At 39.8% G+C, this 24,654-nt stretch overlaps 2 protein-coding genes across 3 annotated transcripts in view; both read left to right on the top strand.

The window, feature by feature from the left end:
- Positions 1 to 7,861: 7,861 nt before the first annotated feature.
- The window catches only part of NLGN4X (neuroligin 4 X-linked), a 164,437-nt gene continuing 147,644 nt past the window's right edge, over positions 7,862 to 24,654 (top strand). For both annotated transcript variants that reach the window (XM_038127835.1, XM_038127826.1), the window contains exon 1: positions 7,862 to 8,264. The gene's annotated coding sequence lies outside the window, so the exon portion shown is untranslated. The remainder of the gene's footprint in view (positions 8,265 to 24,654) is intronic.
- Positions 8,278 to 24,654, top strand: part of LOC119697284 (protein bric-a-brac 2-like) — a 28,952-nt gene continuing 12,575 nt past the window's right edge. The window contains exon 1 of the mRNA XM_038127847.1: positions 8,278 to 9,567. Coding sequence (XP_037983775.1) covers positions 9,143 to 9,567 — 425 coding nt within the window. The 5' untranslated portion in view covers positions 8,278 to 9,142. The remainder of the gene's footprint in view (positions 9,568 to 24,654) is intronic.

Below are 24,654 nucleotides of genomic sequence, written 5' to 3'. Positions count from 1 at the left end.
GCCTTTAGCTCTTTCAACTACAAAGTAAAACAGTGAAAATCTGTGTGAAGAAAATTGCCCCACATTTGGGATGGGCTAACAATGTGCTGATGAATAGCTGACTCAGCTGACAGGCAGAAATTTACAGCGTTCTCACAGCTTGGGGTCCTCACACTCAGATCTGGTAAGTGGCTTGCTACTTGAAGCATTTCAAAGAATATTTATGTGTAACCGTATCTTCTTATAAAAACACTGTCAGAGACAGTTTCCAGATTTTTTTAATGTTTCCAGAATTGCCTGGTTACTATGTAGTAGCTATTTTTGCTAAAGTATTCAGTTTTGAGGCTTGGATTCAATGCCTTCATCAGTCTGTGGACTTTCAAATATATATTCTTAATAGACTGCAGTTCAATAGATGCTAGTTTGGGTAGAAAGCACTCTCCACATTCCAGCAGAAACTCCACCTTGGGTAGCAAAAAAACCAGGATAATTTTGCCTAGGAAAAGCATGAATAATACAACCCAGTGAGAAAAGCATTTGGAAACAGATATCACTACCTACTACTGAGATTGTGTTTTATGTAATTATCTTGCAAATAGGAAAATCGTTCCAACACTACTGATCTTCTAATTGTCTCTTGTTGTAGTCCAAAAGTCGAGATTTTCTAACAGCTTCTAAGAATGATTTTTTTTCAGAAAACTTACTTGCTGTTTGAAGCTTGCAGCTCTAGTGTTCTTTTGAAGTCCAGAGGTCTATGAGCAATGTCTTACAGACCACAAGTTGTCAAAGGAATTACCTGCAGAGCTATTATGTTTGGTTTTGAACATCCAGATCCTTAATATTGTGGCTGTAGATTAAAAGTTGTTGAAGAGAGCTGACTTGTGAATGAATGCGAGCTGTGACATATGCCCTAGGTATTTAGACACTGCATTTCATTTCCCTCTGCTTTAATTTATTGATATTTCTGCTCTCCTTCCTGTGCTATTCAAGTGCAGTTAAAGATCCACATGTATACTGGTAAACTGGTATCTTATACGGTGTTAGGCATATGATTTTCTGTAATCCTTAAATTATGCTATAAAAAATTCTTTCTAATATTAATCAGTCTGCATTGCACTTTAAAACTGAAAAGGTTGCACTCAACTTGTAAGAACTTACTCCAAGGTACTTTGTGCCCATTTCTAATCTAAAAGACAACAGAAGCAGGGAGGGATTAGTAGCCTATGGTTAGCATAATTTTTGTATCAATGAATGTTACCAACCACATTTGTCAAAATCAAATCAAGATTTCCATGGATATGTGGGGCAATCTTCACTTCTGTGTTTATGTAAGTGGCACATGAAATTGTCCCAAAAGTATTAATCTGAATCAAAATCTGATAATACAAACCCCTAAAAATGGGATGATTATATAGCACAGGGAATAATTAAACCTACTATTGAATGTTTTTGTCTGTTTGTCTAAGGTATAAGCTTTTTTAATGCTATTAATCATATTAACTACCATAGGACTCATGGAGCATTATTACACTATACCTGTACAATGCCTAATTCAGAAGATACATGGGTTCATCCTGCAGAGGTACAGACCTAAATGGCAATAGGGATCTAGACTGTGGGTGTGCAGAGGGATTTTCTTGACTCACTACAGCTAAAAATATCACCTCAGGCCTTGTGCTGTGTTGATTAGATGCTCTGGTTTCTGCAAAAAAATTGCACAGGTACAGCAAGGTTTCAACTGTTCAGAATATACTGCGAAGAAATTCACTGTATATCCTTTTTGCATATATCCAAACATGCAAAATGAAAATAACCAGTACATTCATCCCAAAATTAACTTATCTTTTTCTGAATGGTATTTTGAAGAATAAAGACACTACACTATAGAAATACCGGTATTGCTGTTAGATATTGATCAGAAGTTTGACTCCTCAATTAGGTCTGGTTTCAGATGAAAGCAAGAACCCTATTTTGAGTGATCATCAATGGAAACATAGGGTTTGCAAAAACAGGAGTCAGTTTCCGGTTCAGAAAAGCACATCGTTATCTTAGGGACGACCTCCACAAAAGAAGTATTAGCTTTTTAAATTATTATTCCCTTTTCCTTCTGGAAAAAAAAAATCAGCAATGGTTAAGCATGTAAGATCTAATTAGGGACATCAATGAAAAAGTTAGATAATTGCAGGAAAAGTTTGCAAATGTCATCTCTAGTGAAAAATATCAGTGACAACCAGTTTTCTACAGATGTTAGGAAACATTCTTGTGAATCAACCTCTTTACAGAATAACAATGTTAAAACTGAGAACATAGATCACACTTTAGGATGAGAGTTGCTTTTTTGTAACTCAAGAAAAAAAAATTAAATCATAATTAGTAACCAGGAGCATGAGTTCTCAGTTCACATAAAGGCCAACATCAAACATACTCCTTTTAAAAATAAAAGTGAGAGTTTGGAGTAAAATACAAGGACGACTCATAGGCTGGAAAGCCTGCTTTGTAGTAAGAGACTAACAAAAGAGAATCTAATTATCTTAACAATAAGAAGGTTAGAAGGCTGGCTAATCATGATCTGTAAAGTATGTAAGCTAAAAGAAGAAGGTATGGAGCCGAAGTGAAATTCAGTTTTTTAAGACTACAAGCCAGGAATGTGACTTTGAGAGTAAGAGTAATTAAGTACGGATTAAATTTACACAGATATGTAGAATCTGCACAATGAGGAATATTTACCTTTCAAAAAAACCCAATCCATCTCGTACACTTTAGTTCAAAAGTAAGTAAAAGGCTTCATAACAACAAAGCAATTAAAAAAAGAAACACATAAAATCCCCCAAAAAACCAAAAAAATCAAACCAAACCAAAAACCAAACCGATAAAGCACTTGGGCCAATTGATACAAAATATCTTAGTAGATAATTTTAATGGTATTTTTAAGCTTTGTCTTTACATGAGCTGGACCAGAGCCCATCAAATGCTTCCCCTTTTCCAGAATTGAAATACCGTGTCTGTTAAAGTCAATGTCTATACTTGCCCCATGTAGTTTGAGTTTGCATCTCAGAAGCTTTTTAGTACAAATTTCCATATTTTGTTCTCTAAAAACCACAAAATACGTGATCTTAATGTGCTATTTTCTATGTCTGCGATATTTTGGGTTTGAACCTTTGTCAGAAAGACAAAGTGACACTAAAAGTTTTAATGAAAAACTGCAAGGAGAATGCAATTAGAATATAACTAAAAAGGCATGTATCATGACAAATACCATATCTTTGAGAAACTCTAGTGAGTATTAGTTCTCACAGTACACTTCTCTGAAATGATCTCATTGGCCATGCAAGTGGGACTCTGCAGTGTATTTTTGATTTACCTGGCATGTAATGAGCCAGTAGTGCATTAAATATTTAATTTTACTATATATGAAAGATTTTGAATTTGAAAATATAGATGTAACTTTTCTGTGTTGTAATTTTGTTACTCTGTGTAATTTTCTGTGAAAATAGTTATTAATCAAGTTTCTCCTTCATAAACAAACCATAAGAGGATAAGCCACTTAGGAAACAAATTTCTTTCTTGAAATTTAATAAGCACCATTTTGGGGCTACTCAACTAGGAGACATTTATTATTTTTCCCAAATCTTAATTTTCCGCATGTTTATTTCAAAATAATCTCTGGATTTTTCTTGTTTACTTGATGGACATGGGGAACTCATTCTATTTGCTTTTAATTTGTTTTATGTCCTGCAGCTTGGCAATAATTTCTTTTGCAGTTCTTATTTGCTTGGGGTCTTACAAAGGACTATGTCTGCTGCATGTTATCACCCTTGTACCCAGGAAGTGAACTCACCCAGCAACCTGAGTATGGGGTTCATTCTGGTCCACTGAAGATGAGCCTTTTGCACCAACAGGCTAGTGAAACACAACATTACAACTGCACAAAGTGTATTAGGACCATACTGGCTCATCCTTGCTCAAAAAGAAATATAAGTCCATTGACACTATGCGAACTGGAGTAAGAAGACCAAGCAGGAAATAGAGAGGGGTAAGGAGTCAATTTCTGTTCATGAAATTGTAGAAAGCCCCTCCTGCCCTGCATTAGGTTAGTATTTTCACACGCAGAATCACCAACTCTGAAAGACACCTTCAGGATCATCTTCACAGAATCACAGAACATTCTGAGCTGCAAGGATCATCAATTCCCACTGTTAGGTGAATGGCCTGTGCAGGGACTGAGACCCCAAACTTGGCATTATTATCACCCATCTCTAACCAACTGAGCCATTCTCAGGGTATCCAGGCCCACCATCAACCCAACACCACCACTATACTCCCTAAACCATATCCCCCAGGGCCACATCCCAACACCTCTTCAATACTTCTAGAGATGGTGACTCCACCACTTCCCTGGGCAACTAATTCCAATGCCCAGATACTCTTTCAGTGATGTTTTTTTCTTGATATCTAATCTGAACCTCCCCTGGTACAACTTAAGACCATTCTTCTTGTCCTTTCACTTGAGATATGGCAGAAGAGACCACGCCTCACCTCACTACAATCTTGTTTCAGGTAGAGAGCAATGAAGGGCTCCCCTGACCTTCCTCTTCTCCCGACTAAACACCCCTACTCCCTCAGTCACTCCTTATAGGACAGGTTTTCTAGACCCTTTACCAGCTTCATTGCCCTTCTGTGGACACACTCCACCACCTCAATGACCTTTTTGAAGTGAGCAACCCAAAACTGAACACAGGATTCAAGGTGTGGACTGAGCAGTTCTCAGTCAAGGGAGCAATCAATTCCCTGGTACTGCTGGCTATACTCTGAGCAAGTCTCAATACACTCTTCCCCAAGGCAGTAGCCGTGCGTGGAGCTGTTGTAACCCAAGGGTAGGACCCAGCACTTTGCCTTTTTGAACCTCATACAGCTGGTCTTGGCCCATCGATCCATCCTGCCCAGATGCCTCTGCAGAGCCTTCTTACCCTCAAGCAGATCAACACTTCCACCTAACTTAGTGTCACCTGCAAACTGACTGAGGATGCATAAGATCCCATTGTCCAAACCATTGACAAAGATATTAAACAGGTCTGGCCAAAATTATGAGCCCTGGGGAGCACCACTAGTGACAAGCTGCCAGCTGTATTCAGTTCCATTTAGTTAATTTTGAATATGAATTGTTTGGAATGAATAAAAAATACCCCAAAGAAACAAAATTGAGATGCTCTCCCCTTCCCTTCCCTCCTCTCCCCTCTCCATTCAGCAGCTAAGCCCCATACAGCCATTCCCTCACTCCCCACTCAGGATGGGAGGAAAGAATCATAAAGATGAGAGAGAAACTCATGGCTTCAGGTAAAGACAGTTTAAAAGGTAAAGGAAAAGCTGCACATGCAAGCAAAGCAAAGCAAGGAATTCCCTCACTACTTCCCATGGGCAGGCAGGTGTTCAGTCAGGAAAGCCAGGCTTCATCACGCATAGTGGTGACTTTGCAAGAAAAACACTCTTAATGTCCTCCCCTTCCTTTTTCTTCCCCCCCAATTTATATGCTGAGCATTATGCCATAAGTTGTGGGAAATCCCTTTGGTAAGTTGGGATCAGCACATTGCTCTGTCCTCTCTCAACTCCTTGTGTACCCCCAGCCTGCTCCCTGGTGGGGGGGGATAAGGAGCAGAGCAGACCTTGATGCTGTGTAAGTGCTGCTCAGCAATAACTAAGAAGTCCCTATGTTATCAACATTGTTTCCAGCACACAACTAAATCACAGCCCCATACTAGCTGCTATGAACAAGTTAACTCTATCCCCGACAAAACCAGCAAAACAAGTAAAGCTGGGTCAATACTAGAATACAATGCGACCTTGTAAGAAGTGATGGTGGTGTATAGCAAGCGTAACTCTTGTCTCTGAAGGACTGCTCTTGGACTCCTGCTTGGAGTTATAAATATGCAGTGGATTGCTGCAGATAAGCCACAGATTCCAATTGTACATTTAGCTTTTTGAAAGTTGTAAGAGGAGAAAAGTACATTCTGCTGTTCTGACCGAATGCCTTTTATTTACATACATTGATCACAAATTTGTGTACAGCCTATAGAAATTTTAGTTTTATTGCTGTGCTTTAGAATATTTAAATCATAGTTGCAGACATTAATTGCAAACATTACAGATGATCCTTTGGTAACCTGTAACAAATTGCCTCCTTATAGTACAACACAGGTGGAAGATCATTATTCAGATTAACTAGCACACACTTTAATATCCTCCAAATTAATCTTATAAAATGCATGACATATTCATCAAAATAAAGACTGTCCTGCAAAATTTGGGACAGATGGCAGTGCAAGATGACATCTTTTCTAAATGTGTCAAAATATTCACTCATTCAAGCAATATGATTGGTTGCACATTGTGGGTACATTATTAAAATAACAAAAGCAGTAAAATTCACTTGCATGAACACCTGCTGCTAGAGCGACTTAATATAAGTAAGTCAAAACATATAATTAAGTAAAATAAATATAATTACTTCACTGACAAGTTAACAGTGGCTATTGCAATTCTTAAGATGTTCTAAGTCAGTGAATTACACCTGTACTTAGATTTACAACATTTAAAACCAAAACATATGTTTCTAAGTGACACCTAAGGAAGTATCCTTCATACCATAAAGCAAAATGTAAGAACAGACACACAATAGGCCTACTAGTTGTCTGTTAGATCAGATTGTATATATTCCTTTCCCCTTTGAAACAGCAGAGTATAGAAGTGATTGATAAGCCAAATATCACAGACAATTTAGATTTGAGAATTCAAAGCACTATCTGTTCTCTACTGAGGATCTGACATGGGGGCAGAAACAAAGATTCTAGAAAAGAAGACCTGCGGATTTTGTTTTTCTTCAGAACTGAGAATCTCAAAAACTCCGCTTATGAAATCTAATACAACTCTTGTGGAAGGAAATCTCATAAAGGTATGAATATAATTTTTGTTTTAAATGATGACAAAAAGATCTTTAAGACTCCCTTATTTTGCTCTCTGCTCTGTCCTCAGTGAAGTCAGGCAATGCTCACCTGTTCTCAATGTGGGGTCTTGCACTCTGGATGGTGTAAGTGCTGTTATTAAACTGATTAAGTGAATATGCTGTGGAGTGAAACAAGGTGTACCTGTGGAGGCCTAAGCACATATTTGCTTCACCACCCTCAGTCTGAAACTATACACAGGAATGAACCAGAGACCCTATGTTGTAGCATGTGGCAACAACCAGAGAGCCCCCACTTGACCATCACTTAGCTTAGTGGCTAGCTAACTAAAATATGAACCTCAAATAACAGGTCTCCCTACGAAAAAAATAGGAAATCTGTTTAGAATGATTGAGCACAGGGCAAATGACTGCTTTGCTGTTTTTTTCTGGGAGGATGTGGAACAGGAACAAAATGCTTCATTGCTTGGTGTACAATTATACTGTGAGCTCCACGAAAACGCAGATGGGTGAATATGGTAACAACAGGCGGGTATTGTAGAAACTGCTACTGTAAAGGGTTAACAAAGACTGCACTTGCTGTACATGACCACGGAGCAGAGAGATCGGCAGTGTGAATTGTGTGATCCTCCGGAACACGCACACACACACACACACAGATGGGGACACCTTCACTCCTCCGTGTGCGCAGTGCCCACCTGTCCAGCCCCCCGGTGCCCGGCCCGGCTCCGCCGGCGCCGCTTCGCGCGGGGATGCGCCGCTCCTTCGCGGGGGGCTGTGGATGGAGATGCGGTTTCTGTAGCGCTGGGCTGGCTGCGGGGAGCCATTGGCTGGCGGCTTTGTGAATTTCATTCAGTTTGGTCCAATAGCGGGAGGAGAGCGCCTGGTACAGCCTGGACCTCTCCCCCCCTCCTTCCCCCCCCACCCCCCCCATCTCCCTCTCTCTCCCAGCTCGCCTTGCCTTGCAGATCAGTCTCTCCGCGGCTCGGTCTTTCTGCATAGGCAATCACAGCTCCTACTTGCAGACTCAACTCTCCCTCTCGCACTGATTGCAATGAATTTTCTGCCTGAATGTAGGTCGCTTACAACCGAGAACACGAGTTTCCTTCAAATCCAGTGTTGTTGTCTTTCTTCTTGTTATTTTTAATTTTTCCCCCCCTTTCGTGGTCGTTGCATTCCTTTGGAGAAGCCAATCGCTTTGGATTCCAAAAAGGAGAGCAGGAACCGTATGTGAATAATCCTGGCTGCATGATAGCCCGAGAGGATTTCCTGAAAGATTCTGGCTGTGTAAAAAAGACCCCTATGCTTCTTCAGCTATCCCAGTGTTAAGGTAGGAGTACCGGATTTGCAGTTTGAGTGTTCATTTTCATTTTTTTCCTGTTGTTTTCTTCTGTTCACCCCCCCCCCCTTTTTTTTTTCTCGGCGAGGGTGGGGGAAGAGAGGGAGAGGTGTTGCAGTTGGTACTCTGGCAAAGGGCGAGCAGTTTGCTGCAGTCGTCTGTGCTTTTACTTTTCCCATCATGATAAAGCGATACTTTCTTTTTGACATTTCCACCATCATACGCGATCTTCTTGTCACATATGCATATTTATGCAAATTTATTTCTTTTTTACCCACTTCGGTCTCGTCCCTTATATCTCCCTTGCACCATAATTTGTTTGGAGGCATTTTGCTGCAATCAGCTATTGGAAAGGCTCTGAGGTTCTGTGTGAGATGTTTACAAAGTAGCTTTGCTTTACAGGGAAATAAACAGAAGAGTGTGGAGGAGAGGAGGGAAAAAATATCTGCAGTACAGGCAGAGAAAGAAAGAGCGAAGCCACAGTTTCTTTTAAGAGCGAAGAGGGGCAGGAGCGGTACCTCATGCTCTGTGTGAGCCTGTGGTTTTCAGGGAAACACAAAACCAACACGTAGGGTTTTTGGTTAACCACTTTCCGTGCCACCACCACAGCCACGAAAAAGCAAAAAGGGACAGGGATGGGGACCGGCGGGAGGGACAAGGGAGGCGGCTGCTCAGAGGAAATCTTGGATCTTCTGGGATTAAGCGGTTCACCCGCTTTCGCTTAAGCTATTCCGTGGTGGGTCCCCCTTCCCCCCATTTTTTCCCCCTTTCTTTTCTCCTGCTCCTTCTCTTTTCTTCTTTTTCTTTATTTCCTTTCCGGGCACGGGTAAAATGCCCGCTTTTGTGGTGGGCATGGGCTTCCGCACGTGATGGAGCGGGGACTGGCACTGGGGAGAGCCAGCGTGCGCGGACCGGTGGCGGGGGGAGCGGGGTGGAAAGAAAAGGAGAAAAAAAGAGACAAGCACCACCACCACTCACCCCCACCCCCCCCCACACACACACTCCTCCCCAGCTCGGCAGTAAATCGGCTTCTCTGCAAAGCTGGGGCGGGGGCGGGCGAGGCGGGGGCTGGCGGCGTGAGGCGCCTCCGCGGCCGCCGTGCTTTGCCCCTTCCCCGCGGGAGAGGCCGCCGGCAGCCCCGCACCGCCTCGGGGAGCGGGGGCGGCCCCGCCGCAGCCGCCCTGAGGGACGGGGCCCGGGCAGCCGCCGTTCCGCCCGCCCGCCCCCGCACACATCTCGCGGGCGCGCAGGGTCGGGGCGGGCAGGGCGCGTCCCGCGCTGCCGCTGCGGAAGGGTGCGGGACACGGGCAGCGGGAATGGGTCGGGGCGGGTGTCCCGCCGTCGTGCCTGGAGCGGGGCTAAGAATATAAGAATAGATGGCGTCGCGGCCGGGAAACTTGGCCGGTTTGGGCGCGCGGCGTGGGGGGAGAGAAGTTTGCGGGGGACGCGGCGGCAGAGGCGGGGCGCGGCCGCCAGGTGGCGGTGCGGGCCCTTCCAGCCGCGCGCCCGCCGCCCCCCGCGCCGCGGCGCCGTGCGCCCCGCCGCGGGGCCGTCCCGCGCGCACCGCGCAGCCCGGAGCCGGGGCGCTCATAGCGCGGGCCGGAGCCGGGGCGCTCGCAGGCCGGAGCCGGGGCGCTCATAGCGCGGGCCGGAGCCGGGGCGCTCGCAGGGCCGGAGCTGGGGCGCTCATAGCGCGGGCCGGAGCCGGGGCGCTCATAGCGCGGGCCGGAGCCGGGGCGCTCGCAGGGCCGGAGCTGGGGCGCTCATAGCGCGGGCCGGAGCTGGGGCGGTCATAGCACGAGCCAAAGCTGGGGCGCTCGCAGGGCCGGAGCTGCGGCGCTCATAGCGCGGGCCGGAGCCGGGGCGCTCGCAGGGCCGGAGCTGGGGCGCTCGCAGGGCTGCGCTGGGCGCTCGCAGGGCCGGAGCTGGGGCGCTCGCAGGGCTGGCGCTGGGGTGCTCGCCGGGCCGGGGGCAGCGGCGGCGCCGGGGGCGGAGGGCGGGCGGAGAGCTCCCCCGACGGCACTGCCGGGGGCCAGGGAGCCGCCGCGCCCCGGCCGCGGCAGCCTCGGCCGGGCTGGGAGCCAGGAGGAACCGCAGCACCTGAGTTGCGGTTCAGGGTGCCCGTGCCCGGCTGCCCGTCTGCAGCCTCCGGGGTGCTACTGCCTTTCGTAGGGATGGCTGAAACACACGGCCGAGTTCGTATGTTTGGTATTTGGAAAGAAACCAACGCCGCCGCCAAAACCCAAAATATACCCCCCACAGCACCCTTGAATACACCCCTTTAGCCTGATGTTTGATCAGTTTTGAAAGCAAGCACTGATAAAATTCTAGTTTGGTTTTAAGTTAATAACGTTAAGAACATACATGCATATATTTAGGAGATTAGAATTCAAAGCTTAATTGGAGGAATTTACAGTTGCACCAAAATGGAAATCCCTGCTGTTCTTCTCTTCCTAAAACATAAATACATCTGCTAATGCAGATCTCATGTATTAAAGGGTAATATTTTTTCCCATATCATGTGGGACTGAAATTTTTATTAAATGTATAAATCCTCAGCACTAAAGAAATAAACTATTTGTGACCTTAAGGAGCAATTATTTCCACTAGTTTTAATTCCTAGCTAAGAACACTGCTTTGCATTGTAAAAGTGAACTGATTTCATATGTCAAATGAACTCCGCATTTTATTTTCATTTTACTTACTTTATGTCCTATCTGTTAATACCTGTGTAGGCTTTTGTATAGGTCGCCTTTATAAAGATGTGCATTAAGGCAGGAAATTCCAAGTATTTTTTGCTGATATTGCTGAGTAGAGGGTTGCATGCATTGTCTTATGAATCATATTCAAATGAATCATTAAGGTTTAAGAACCATGAAAACATGTCATGCAGTTTCTGGTTACTCAAAACAGCAATGTCTATGGTGGCCTGTATTTTTCTCAGAATAATAGAAAAAGAAATTAACTTTTGACATGATATTTATAATCACGAAATTATTAGTCCTTTGTATATAAACACAGCTATTATTACCCTTTCTTTTATCTATTCATATGCCAGTGTATCATATAGATGAAATTTTTTTTGGTGGGTCGTGTGCAAGTGCAACCTATTAAGCTGTACCAAATACTAAAACTGAAATTCAGTTTGACATCCAAAACATCTTGGTCTTATAGTCAATGAAAAATTAAAAAAAAAATCAAATTAGCTCTGAATTAGCTTGCTTCTCAAGAGAACCAAGCTAATTCAGAGCTAATTTGAAATCTTTTTTTTTTTTTAATTTTTCATTGAATGTAATGGCCCTTAGTTTTGATCTCTACTGGAATACATTCATATAGATAAGAGAATACTTTTTCCTTCTGCATTTCTGGAGAGAGTGATTACTCACCCACTATTGTTTTAAAATGCAGTGCTGTATCACAAAGATGCAGACTGTAAATTCAAAAATTCCCAGTGTTTTTTTCTTGATCAGCAAAGCACAGTGATCAGTGTAATTTCTTTTAAAGTCATCACAATGTGAGCGAACAAAAGCAAGCCTCATAGAATGAACAGAGCAGGCCAACTGGATTAAATTAGGACAAGTGATAAAACTGGGAGGTTTACTGGAGATGCCGTGCTCGCCTATATATTTTGTAGTCCTCCAAATACTTTATCTTTAGTTAATCCCATGTTCTTGGGCAGATCATTCACCTGAAAATGTTTACATTGGATAAAAATGTCAATCCTAATAGCATCCTTCAGCTGGAGACCTGTCATGCAGAGATGAAGGCAAGAGGCAGAAAGAAAACCTATTTAACTGCAGCTTTGTATTAAAAATATTATATAGAAACAAGGATCTCTTTGGCCTTTTTATTTTTTAACAAAAGATTGATTCAAGCAACACTTACTGGTTGCTACATAGAGGTTTGCACGTTTGTTTTTGACAGGTTCTCAATACAGCCTCCTCTTGGCCTTTGAAACACGCACACTGCTATTTGATGGCTGAATCACATAGTGTAAAGAACAGCTCCACCTGGGTAGGACAGGAATAAGCATCGTGCTATAACCAGCATATAATTTAGTCATTCTGTCGCTTGAAGACTTGTCATCAGGATTCAAGATCTCTTCTGCATGAGTAAATTGGTTAGTTTTGTGCACAGAATTACAAGGCTGGGAGTCTTTACAGTAATAAAAATCTAATAAACAAAAGCTGCACAAATCGTTGTAAATATCTCATGGCCAGCTACAGCTATCCTCTGTCACAGTTCAACTCAGGTGCTCTCAAGAAATGTTTGTAAAGCATTTATGCTGTGAACCATCTTGACCCTCACATCTGATGGGGTTATGTACTCAACTATGTCATCTTTTAATAGTTCTCCACTTCTCATTATATTTGTTTTAGTAGTGCCCAGATTGGATTTGAAAGAAAAATAAAAATGCACCAATAAAAAAAACAACAAACACCAACAAGAAAAAAAGACTTTGCTGCCTAGTGGAGGAAGAGCAAGTAACAAGTTTTATTGGCAATATTCTTGGAAAATTTTTAGCAATGAGATAAGACACAGTGATAATAAACTTTTCTCAACTTGGATATAGGGGTAGAGAATAGAAAACTGAAAGATACAATTTATAGACAGTTGACAGTGGTTGAATTTAAAAAGTGAGAAGTTATTCTTGAAACATTTCCAGCAAGCTCATCCCTTTTTAAGCTCATCCCCCCATGTAAACAAATGGGGATGAATTTTGACATTAAAAATAAGCTGTATATGAAACAGGGTTACTTTATGGCTTGCATGCATAGCCGACACGAGAGTCTGAATAGAAGCAGCCCCTGTAGATACACTCACTTTTCCTGTGAGATCTGCAGTGGGGCTTTACCACTGTCACGGCTAATTCAAACCGAATGCATTACCACATGCTGGAACAATCCCTAGCTAGGAATGCTCAGATTTGTACTGTAATAATCTAAAAATAAATTGTAGTCACTGATGTCACAATGTATGAGTCTTTCAGCTGTCTTCTGTGCTGAGCCCACACACCACTCATTGTCATAGGATGTATTTCAGTAAGTGCATACCACTGGCGAGCTTCAGTGGAGGGTTAGGATTTTCCATGCTTGTCTATCTTCTGTTACTTATGTGCTAACTGAGATTTGCAAATTGATGGGGAGGCTGAGCCTTTTAAGAGGGGTGAGCTTTGAAAATGAGTGGTACTCTTACTGACTCTGCAGTTACTGCAACAATTTCATTATAGTATGAACATAAATAGAAATTTCTATTTACTTGTGTATGAATTTATTTTGAAATGAATTGAAATACTTTTGAAATTTAGTTATACAGATTATTAAGACTAAGCCCCTTCAATGTTTCACCATAACAGATGACACATGAAATAACACTGGCGTGATTTGATGGTAGCAAACTTCCATCTAACAGTATTTTTCAGATTTGCATCTGTTGAATGCAACAGACAAAACAAGACAGGCCACTGCTTCTCTGTTCAGACAGTTCAGAGGGAAGACTTTTCCTTTGTCCTCCAGCTGGAGGTAGTAATTGCCAATTAGGAGAGGTCTAGGACAGCCAGAAATAAAAGACAACAATCATAAATAGAATTTCTGACCCAAAGTGGTAATTGAAGTGGTCTAATGGCTTGATTATTTTGAAAGTTTCTGTTACTGTAGTGTCTGTGTGGGCTGTAGTCCCAGTTCAGAGCTAGAATGAAGAGATTTTCAGGCTCTGCAGTAGTGTTGCTGTCAGGTTAATGGTCCTTCCAGGATTGACCAGTGATCTTAGTCAGTGCCATCATGTGGTGATCTTATGATATTGTTGTCAGACATAGCTGGGTTAGTGATCAAGCTTCTTGAAGTGTTAACATCACTTTGGACCATCAGTGAGAAGATATGTAGTTTAATGCCAACAAGTCTTTCAAAAAATATGTTTAGAGAAATAGCATGGAAAAGGCTCAAATAAATTAGTTATATTTTCTGTAACTGGGGTTTTTTTACAGTTTTAAACTCTGGTAGAAAGTAAGTGAACAGACTTTAATAAATCTGCCTGGTATGTATTTTTGCTCCAAAACAGATTTTGCAGTAATTATCTCCAAATACCTATTTGTTCTATTCCAATTAAAAAATACTACATTATACATCACATTTTGACTTCTGATATATAAAAGCCTTACTTCATATCCATCCAAATGTAATAAAACCAGTACAAAGCTGATAGCCTCTTTTGAAATAAAATAATTTTGAATCAAATCAGATTTCTATTGCTTATTCATTTATCTTTGTTTTGTACTGATTTTTGTGGTACTGGGTTTGTGGTACTGATTTTAGACTTAAATTTTGCATAAATCTTATGCTTGGAAGTGGACATGCCGGACAGCTTTTCTCCTCTTAAATAAAGTTTTTTGCAGACACTACAAAGAACTCTGCAATTAAAAAGAACAGGGGTTTACTCAAAAATTATCAGCAGTTAAATTATACAACTAAGAATTCTTTCTCTGAACATAAATAAGCTTTTCTTCCCCCCAGCCTTTCTCTTTATTTCTTTACTAACTTTACTCCAACATATATGTAATTTATCACTTATATACCAGTTATCCATGAAATACCTCTTCTGACTACTTGGTCATATACAGAACAAATTGCCTTGAAATTGTATAACAAATATGTTTTTTCTTTGAGATATGATTCTACCTTGTCTGATCTATTGTGAATGTCTTCCAGACATATCTTTTAAAATAAACAAAATTAATATATTCTTCATGTAGAACACCATATAAGATAAAAGCCACATGCTCTTTAACGTACAATAAATTTTTACTCATCTTCTTACTGGACATTGCATAAACCATTAACATTAAAAGACGTGTGCAACAGGACCAAGATAAATGGACCACTGACAGATTAGTGTCATGCAATGAGGTCTGTTGGATTTATTGTAAAGATACCTGTTAAGTTCAAGAGGCTTTTGATCAGGTTCTGTGAGAAAGTAGTATTTGGATAAAATGGTATGGAGTATTTCCATAGAGCTGGCAATATCATATATAATGCTTAAAAATTTTCTCCCAACTTCCCATTTAGTTCTGCTAATGAAATTGCCTTCAAACCTTTGTTTGAAAAATAAAAAAGAAAGCATAGGCTCTGAAAAATAATGCATCTCCATCCCTTCTTTAAAGAGCTTGTTATAAGCATGATGATTATGCACACTAAAAGAGTATGCTAGATGATACAGGACCATGTTTTCTCAACTCATGTTTTATTGGTGACTGTTTTTATAAAGACAAATGGTTATACAGACTTGCTTCCATCTGTGATCTCTTTCTGAAGTTTCTTGGATTTGCTTGTCAAAGGAACTGGGTGTGTGTTAGATGGAGTATTCACATCCAGTCTGTTCACCTTTTGATTCAGTTATCTCATTAGTTGTGGTAGTGCTCAAGTTCTTGCCAGCTCTCCAAACTAGCATTTTAACATTGGTAAATAATTTTCCTGAATGTTCAGTTGCAATGTTTTTGGATCATAGATTTCAGTATTATTTTATAGGTGATTTGTGACAAAAAAAATTCCTCTCCTGAATTCCAGAGGAACTATGCAAGAAGAGAAGAAATCTTTGGTACATCTGCCATTGCCAAAACTCTCTGACATTTTTTAATTGGTGGGAATGTATCTGGATTTCATGGGATGTCTTAGGCAAATAATGGAAAATGATTATAGCAACAACTAGAGGAAGCAGCTAGTGAGTTGGTGCTGTATGAAATGTGCCCTTCACCCTAACTCCAATGCAGAAGGTCCAATGCAGCACTTCAGGGAAGCATTCATCAATCATAGTGTTTCTTCTCAGTCAGGTACATAGTCACTGATTGGTTTGCTATGGTTTCCCAATCCAAATATATATCTACCAATAATGTAATTATTATTATGTCTGCCTACTGCATTTTATATGATCTACATGAAAGCAAAGATAAGCTCTCAGTACACAATGGCATGAGGGGAAGTAAAACTTCCTGCAAATTATACACAGCTGGACAGATGAGCTGTGGTGCCTGAGGCTGTGAATTTGTATTAACACAGCCAGCAGTAGGTCTGCTTCCTGAATTAGAAATATTCAGTGTGTGTAGTTTTCAAATGTGCAGGTGGTGAATTTGGGGATGGATGATGTAGATCCAGTGGTTTTTACAGATTAAATAATAGCAGTTGGCATAACTGGAAATTAGTCATGGAGCTGGATGAGAGAGCTAGCCTGTTAATTTCATGCTCATTGTGATAATATTTGATTTAGTTCAGGTACACAAGTTACAGTGCAGGTGGGCTTACTGCTTAAATCTAAAGAGTCTAACAGTTATTAAGAAAATACATTGCTTTGTTTAATCCTACATTTATTATGTCTTTCTTTTTGTCAAGATCTTGTAGTTATGTGTGAGTTACAGTTTTTGAAGGTAAATGCTTCTTTTTTCTATTGGTTTGATGTCACCTTTACATAGAGATGTTTCAAAGACAGTGTGTTAGGAATATAGAATGCAGGCCACCTGGCACTTACATAAAAACAAACAAACAAACAAAACCCCCCAAACCAAAACAAAAACAAAAACCAAAACAAACTAGAAGATCCAGTAAGCTTTCTATACTGTTGTACTGTAAAAGGCATGCTACATTGATTTATCTGCCCTGATCTGGTAGAGGGGTGTGATGTTACTGAAATGCAGGGGATTAATGGTGTAGTTAGCATGTGCCATTACTCTTACACCAAGTTGTTATGGTCATAGAGAGGCATGGAAGCAGAAGCAAAAGTTCCTCCCTAGAAGAGATGGCTGACCCTCTCTTGTTCTGTAGAGTAGCAAATGTATATTTATACTTGTAATTTTCGATCTGTATTTTCTTTTTCCTGTTGGCTTTGGAAATAAGACATTATAGTGGATTTTCCTCTTGTCCAAATCTGTCTTGTCTATAAAAGTTTTAGCTTGAGAAAACCAAAATTAGAGTATGTAGTTAGAATATTTTATTTTTCTTCTTTTTCAGCAAGTTTTTTTTTTTTTCTGTTTTTCTTTTTCTGTAACTTTTTTATTTGCTTTAGCATCTCAGATCCTGTGAAATGTTTTCCACTCATGACATAATAAAGGTGTAATACTGGTCAATATGATGACCAATAAAGTGGAAACTCTATTAACTCTTGGGTGTTTTGCATTAGCAGTTCTCTTAAGCTGGTTTTAAGTGTCTTTTTGTGAAGGATTTCTTGTTCTGGCAATAAAAATTACATTTGTTATGTAGAAGTTACACTAGCAATGCTGTAGAAAGGACAGGAAATGGGAGCAGTTGTAATAGTCCCAGTGTGTTGAATTCTCTTAGCTATTAAATATCTAAGATGGGAAAGCTAAATAAGCCTTGCATTTTTTATATAGGTAAATGATCACCGGATAATAACACTTCACAGAAGCATCCTTCTGTGGTAGATTTCATTTTCTGTTTGCTCCTGGAGAATGGTCATTTGGTGAGGCTTGATACTTCACTGCTTCCTGAAACTAGTTAGAGCTGGTTTATACAAGAGGAAACAAAATGTGTAAATAGGAGAAGATAACTGTCTGGAGCCTGAGACATCAATAAAGATGATGAAGAAATGGCAGTTCCATTTTGGGAGACAATTAATGGGTTTCTTAACAGCAGTGCTAGCACTTGTAACACCACTTCTAGCTCTTAAGGCCTGAAAGCTAAGCACTAAGCATGTTCATGTCTAAGATGAGGAGATTGCCTATTCCAGTTCTTACCTTCTCTGTGAAAGATGAGGATGCTTCCTAAATGACCTAACCCCTTCTCCTCTTACTCATCATCCCCAGCATGTTGGCGTGTTTTCCTTCTCTTGCTTATTACTGCCTCAAGAGGACCATCCTAGTCAGTCTGTAAACAGGCACTGAGTTGCAGACAGATGACCAGTTTGAAAGGAAGGTTAACATGATTGACTTCCGCAGAAAAAGAGCATGATGGCGCACAGGGATAGTAGACACACAAGAGCATAGAGAGTATCGTAGTAGGAGGAGTGGCAGTTCACATACTGTGTTCTGGAGAACTTAAACCAGCAGGATATAAATCAAATGGGATTTACAACAGGAGCTGATGCTTCTGGACATGAGGGTTTGGTTTAGTTTGAGGGGGTACAATGTACCTTGACCTTACTGGTAAAGGTAAAAGTACAATTTTTGACATCATCATTCCTTTGTAGAAATCTAGATTGTACGCTTTGAAATTGAGTCTGTTTTCTTCTGAATAGTATTTTTATTATTTTTGTCCTAATAAAGTATTTATATAAAGTAGTTATTGGTATCATCACTGAATATATTTTTAGTTAGGAATGTTTGCTTGTTTGGTTTTTTTGGGGTTTTTTTTGTTGTTTTTTTTTTTTAATCTGTTTGTCCCAAGAATCATGAAAAGTCATCTTTTTTCTTCATTTCAAATACTTGGGTTTTTGGAGTGTTGGACTGTTTTGTTTTGTTGGTTTTTTTTTTTTTGTTGTTTTTTTTTTTTTTTTTTTTTTTGCGGGAGGTTGGGGTGGGTTTGTTTGTTTGGAGTTTGTTTGTTTGTTTGTTTGTTTGTTTTTGTTCTCATGTCGTTTTGCAGAGAAGTGCATGAAGAATCTGAAGAAATTTACCTGGGATGATATAAAGGCAGGCTTAACAAACTGTGGGTTTTAATGGTTCTGTGACTAGTACATGGGGGTGAGGGAAAGAAAATTAGAGTAAAATTTGCCTTCATCCTACTCATGTACATCACTTAAAGATATTAATGTAATAGCTGATGAAGACCATGCAGGGGCTGCTTAACCATTTCTTTACTTTTAAGTTATATTCCATAGTTACAAAACTTTTTTCTGTTCACATTTTAAAACAGAATTTCTATACTTTTCTTAGCTCAAAATTTGCTAAGAAAAAAGCAGACAGAAGAAGGCAGTTTTTCCTCAGATGTTGAAGAGTGCTAGCCTTTCATGTTCTTAACAAGCAACCTTCCCCTATTTATATAAATGGACATATTGCATACAACAGCAATTTTGAGAGCAATTTTGCTTTGCTTGCTGTGAACTGTATAGTTAAAAGATTATAAGCATGACTAAGATCTCATTAACACTGTTTTTGCACTGGTTTATACTGCTGCCTTCAATGACACCGTGCCTAATATCTGAATGTCTAGAAGTATTTAGTGCTTAAAAAAGGATGGTCAGGTTCCAGGATTGCCCCTTCCTTTTGCGGCTAATATCCCATCATTTAATGTATTGATTTGGCAGAGGTCTCTTTTCAGCTGAGAAGAACTTGTTCTTTGAGGAGTAAATTGTTTACCAGCCAACTGTATGTGTTTGCCTTAGCAAATCTGAGTGAAATGGTCCATCACAAATTCATGTAACTGCATTAACCTTCTTGACATTGTGACTGAAAAGTTGAGGATAGAGGTGAATGACAGGAGATAGTGGAAATGAACATGATGCACATTTTACTAAATAGGCTTAGAACTTAAGTGATTTTTAGAGATAAATTTATCTCTTAAATTTATTTGGCCCCTTTAGATGATTCTTGTTAAACAGGAAAAGTGTGTTTTATCAGAATTTTAGTTCTTAATCCACGCTAATTTCTAGTATGTACTCAGATTTTATGTTGAGACAGGCAGAAGTTGCAGGTATGGATGGAAGAAAATGTATGGAAAAAACTTAATCACAACATTTTTATTACTTTACACCAATTTCTTTTTCTGCTCTGACATGTATTAGGATTGATTATTTATAGTACATACTTTCTATGAATAAATAAGCACTGAATTTTCTATAAGAAGCTATCTCAGACTAGAAGTAGTTTTCTAGAGAAGATTAATAAAAATATGCCTAAGGAATTCTAGTTTCTAGAACAATAGACAAAACAATATGGTTTGCCTTTATTAGCAAACCATAGAAAATATTCTGCCAAAAAAAAAAATTGGATGAAGAATCTAGACTTTGCTAGATTGTTACGGGCTGTCTAGAGTCTTTCATATATCTTGAGAATAGTTAGGGGGTGGGAAAAAAGAAACAAAGCAATGAATTTATTATTTATTTTTGTTTCTTTTTTCTTTCTTTGTTTAGATTTTATTTGGGTAATGTACTGTATAAGGCAAATTGGATATCAGATATCTAGACTGATAACCTACAACACCTCTCAATCCTACTTCAGAAATGCACAAAATGGCCACTTTAGGAAAGGAGAGATTTGTGTCTAGCCCAAATACAGAATCAGAATATAGCTCCATCACTCAGACTGGGAAATGCTTCTGGGTTCTCTGACCTGGGTGTAACTGAAGTCATGCTAGGAATCACTCTTGCTTATCCACTGTGATTTTGAAAGTAGTAAGTTCATGGAATGCCATGACATGGCATGTACAGAACAATCAGGGGATCAGGCACAGGCAGCATGGGTTTGGGAAATGTAGGTCCTGCTTGACCAGTGTGATCTCCTTTGATGTTCAGGTTACCTGCCTAGTGAATGAGGGAAATGCTGTTGTCTGCCAGGATTTCAGTAAAGCCTTTGACACTGTCTCTCCCAGCATTCTCCCAGAGAAACTGGCAACCCATGCCTTGGACAGGTGCACTCTTGGCTGGGCTGAAAAATGGCTGTGTCCAGAAAGTGGTGGTGGGTGGAGTTACGCTGAGTGGTCAGCTGGCCGCAAGTGGTGTTCCCAAGGGCTCAGTGTTGGGGCTAGTCCTATTTCCTATTTTTATTGATGATTGAGTGCATTCTCAGAAGTTTGCAGAGTACAGCACATTGTGTGGGAGTTTTGATCTGCTGGAGGGTAGGAGGGCTCTGCAGAGGGATCTGGACAGCAGGAATCAATAGGGCAAGGCCAACTGTTTGAGGTGCAGAAAGATGAAGTTCTGCATCCTGCACTTCAGTCACAACAACCCATGGAGGGTTTCAGCCCAGAAACCTAGGAAAGAATTTTCATTCTAGATTTTCATGTGTATTGTTACACAAAGGGTGTTCATTTTGATTGAAGTATGGTAATTTTTAGGTTCAAGTGTTGTGTCTATGCACTGCATATGGGGCTTCTGTGCCATAAAGTAAAAGTCTACAAACAAATGGTAAGGAAACCTGAAGCTGGAGGGTGGACAAAAGAGGGACCATTCTGACTGTAGTGATGGTTTTTCCCACAAGTACCTACCATACAGCACTATTGGGATTTGCAGTTGCAGGGCTGTCATAATAACAACACAAGACCTAAAGTGTGAGAACATCAAGGAAAAAAGAAAAATGATGTTATGGAGGGCTTGGGAAAATACTGCTTCAGTGGCTTAGATGATAGCTTACAGGGCTGTGAATTGCAGACCCTTGACATTACTGAGGTTGAGATACTAATTTACTCAAGGCAAAACATGATTTAACTGCATTCATGAATGAAAAATTTGTGTTGGATCACTTAAGCTTAACATCAGAGATATAAAAATTAGTATCATGTAGGCACAACTTAGAGCTTTTGCCTGAATACTTTCTTTTTCTCGAAAAGGAGGAGTATAGAGAATTCTAAGGGTATTTTTGTTTGTCTTTACCTTGCTTTAGATAAAGACATACTGTATCAGTAAATAACTTCATTTTTAAAGTATATAGTGATTTTTTAAAATGAAACCCCATAAATTACTTTATGTTTTACTATATTCATCAAAATGGAGCAAGTGCTTTTCTGTATGATGTTTGTAAGTACTAGGTGACTTTGTATCCCTTTATAACTTCTATTGTTTCATAATGGATCCTTTGGAAGGAAGAATGTCCTCTCTTCCTAAGACTACATCATTTATCAAACAGTAATTGCCATGGTACATTTAGATGTACTATGACTTTGTAAATCATCACAAGAATTGCCTGATATCTGCATTACCCAATGCCTCAAGGTATTCCAAAATACAAAATCTAGCCACAGGCATTAACAAAACACACAGTGATTGCTGTCATATTTTGGTGCTGTTCCCAGAAATGCCACATTCAGAAGGTTGTACTTTGAGGAATGATGCTGCATAATCAGATGGCTAAATTCATTAGAAGCTGAGGTACCACAGCGGGGAGTACAATGTTATCTTTGATGATTTTGGCTTTTGTGGGGGCAAACAGCAATATCCACAGAATTTCTTGATCTGGTTACCAACTGATTCAGTCTTTCAAACTATTCCCAACACTGGCAATTTTTTTTTTTTTTTTCATCACATCTTTTAGCTTAGCTTTTAGCTTCATTTTCTTTCTTGAGAAAGCATTGAGATAATACAGAAGTTCCTTAATAGTCCAGGTAACTACTCTGGACAATGAGATTAGTTTTTTGGTGGCTGGATGTCAGGCTTATTATTCTTAGGGTTTGGCTGATACAAACTGAAGAAGCTGAGAAATTGTGACTGTTAATTCTGGACTGTTCTGCTGTAAGAAATAGGGAAAAACCCACAACCACCACCTCCCTCCTCCCCTCTACCCCAAAGAAAGAACCAACAAAACCTCTTCTTTTACCATATGCCTATTGAGTTAGGCATATGGTAAAAAAATCCTTATGGAATTGCTACTCTGTTTCCCAGTGTGAACTGTATATGTTCAGTAAGGCCATGTTTAAAGTTTTTTGTCAAATGTCTCCTGAATATATTGCACAAACTAGAGGAACTAGAGGGGAATGCATTTTAGTTTTAGTCCACATATTCTAGATGATCAGTTCAGACTCACATGTGCTGAGCTTTATGACAAAAATTTCCCACCTTTTTTTTTCCACAGCTGGTTCAGTGAAGACAACTTTGGTGAGGCACCCACAACCTCTAGATTTCAGTGATTTTCCTACTAGTAGATGAGCATCTTTCTCTCAAAGATGTCTTTATCAGATCAGTGAGGACTCTGTCTGCCAGAGTTCTTTACTTCTTGCTAGTATATGCTACTAGATTAGCTCAGATGCCACTGAAAACCATAGCTTTTAATCTCTTGGAAATGCTATGGGTTTTGGTTTTCACTATGAAAAAATACAGCTAAAGTTATTTGTTACTCATCCTTCAATATAGATACTTTCAGATGCTGACCAGATTAACTGTCTAGTAGGATTATCAAAAGTATGTGCAGAAGATTTTTCTGAAGTTTTTAAGGAAAGACCTTGCTCGAGTCCCTATGGGTTGGTTCATCCTGCATACCAGAAATTTGTTTTCAAATGAAGACAGTCATGCAAATTAGTTATTTTAGCTTCTCAATGCAATTTACAGAAATAATTAAGAATTTTAGGATGCAACTGACCTTTTTTAAGATTTCTTCAGAATGAGATTGAGCACTTGTGACTAATGAATAAAAGCATTTGATTGGGTGAAACTGGATCTTGGTCAGTTTACATTGTTCCAGAGGCTATAAGCTGTTGCCTTTCCTGTTCTGAAGCCTGTCTGAGACATCCATGTTATTGGTGAAGCAAAAGTCCCTTACAATTTATTCCTTTATTGTTATTTCTGTTTACGTAAAGTTACAGATCTTAAGATAAAGGACTTCTCTTTTCATGACTTACAGTTCTTGGCATTTGAATACCTGTGTCATTCTCAAACACATTTTCCTTAAAAAGCTGTGGGATTGTTGGAGGTCTGGTATGCTTGAGTGCCATTGATAGTCTAGGATCTAGCCTTAAGTTTAGGTTATTGCTGTACCTATCAGAGGCCTGAAGCATTAGACTGTATTACTTTCTGAACTTTTGCATGCTAGCACATTTGTCAGGTTTTTGTGGGTTATTGGTGTCAAAAAATTTCATTCTTCTATCTAACATTGTCATTCAGTGGTTTTAGTTGTACATAAAAAATATCGACTACTCAGTTTTGATGTATGCAAATTGTTATGTATGAAAGAAATAGAGTATTTTATATGCTGATTACCTCCAAGTACATTCTGTGTGAGACATCCTTTTGAAGAAATGTGTGGAGGAGTTTTACAGGATTTTCAATTATTCTGAATATAAAAGGGGTGAAAAAAATACAAGAGGTATATAGCATCTATTTGAAATAATTATAATAGATATGTTTTACTGTGGCTGAGTTTAAGGGCTCAGATGGTCATCTCTTATTCCTTTGGATGTTTTGATAAGCAGAAAAGAGTGGAGATGTGGCTGATTTTTTTGGGAGTGGTGAAATGCAAAGTAGAGTACTTACATTTAGAGGACTAAGTTCACAATATAATCACTGGAAACTTCATCTGTATTTCAGAAGGAAAATCTCCATGTGTTGCCTGCTTAACTGTATTTAACACGAGACACAAAATTTAAACTTCCAAAAGCAGCAACAAAGCCAGCAGCTTTCATTTCTAGCTAACACTGAATATTTTAAACCCCCTACTCTTTTTGGAATTATGAATTGCAGTATGAAATTTTGGAAGCAGAAGACTAGCTTCATTATTTATTATTATAGATGAGCACAT

The sequence above is a fragment of the Motacilla alba genome, chromosome 1 (assembly GCF_015832195.1).
Source record: "Motacilla alba alba isolate MOTALB_02 chromosome 1, Motacilla_alba_V1.0_pri, whole genome shotgun sequence".
NCBI classification, from domain to species: Eukaryota; Metazoa; Chordata; class Aves; order Passeriformes; family Motacillidae; genus Motacilla; species Motacilla alba.
Note: the sequence above shows the minus strand (reverse complement) of the source record. Positions and strands in the feature narration are given on the sequence as shown.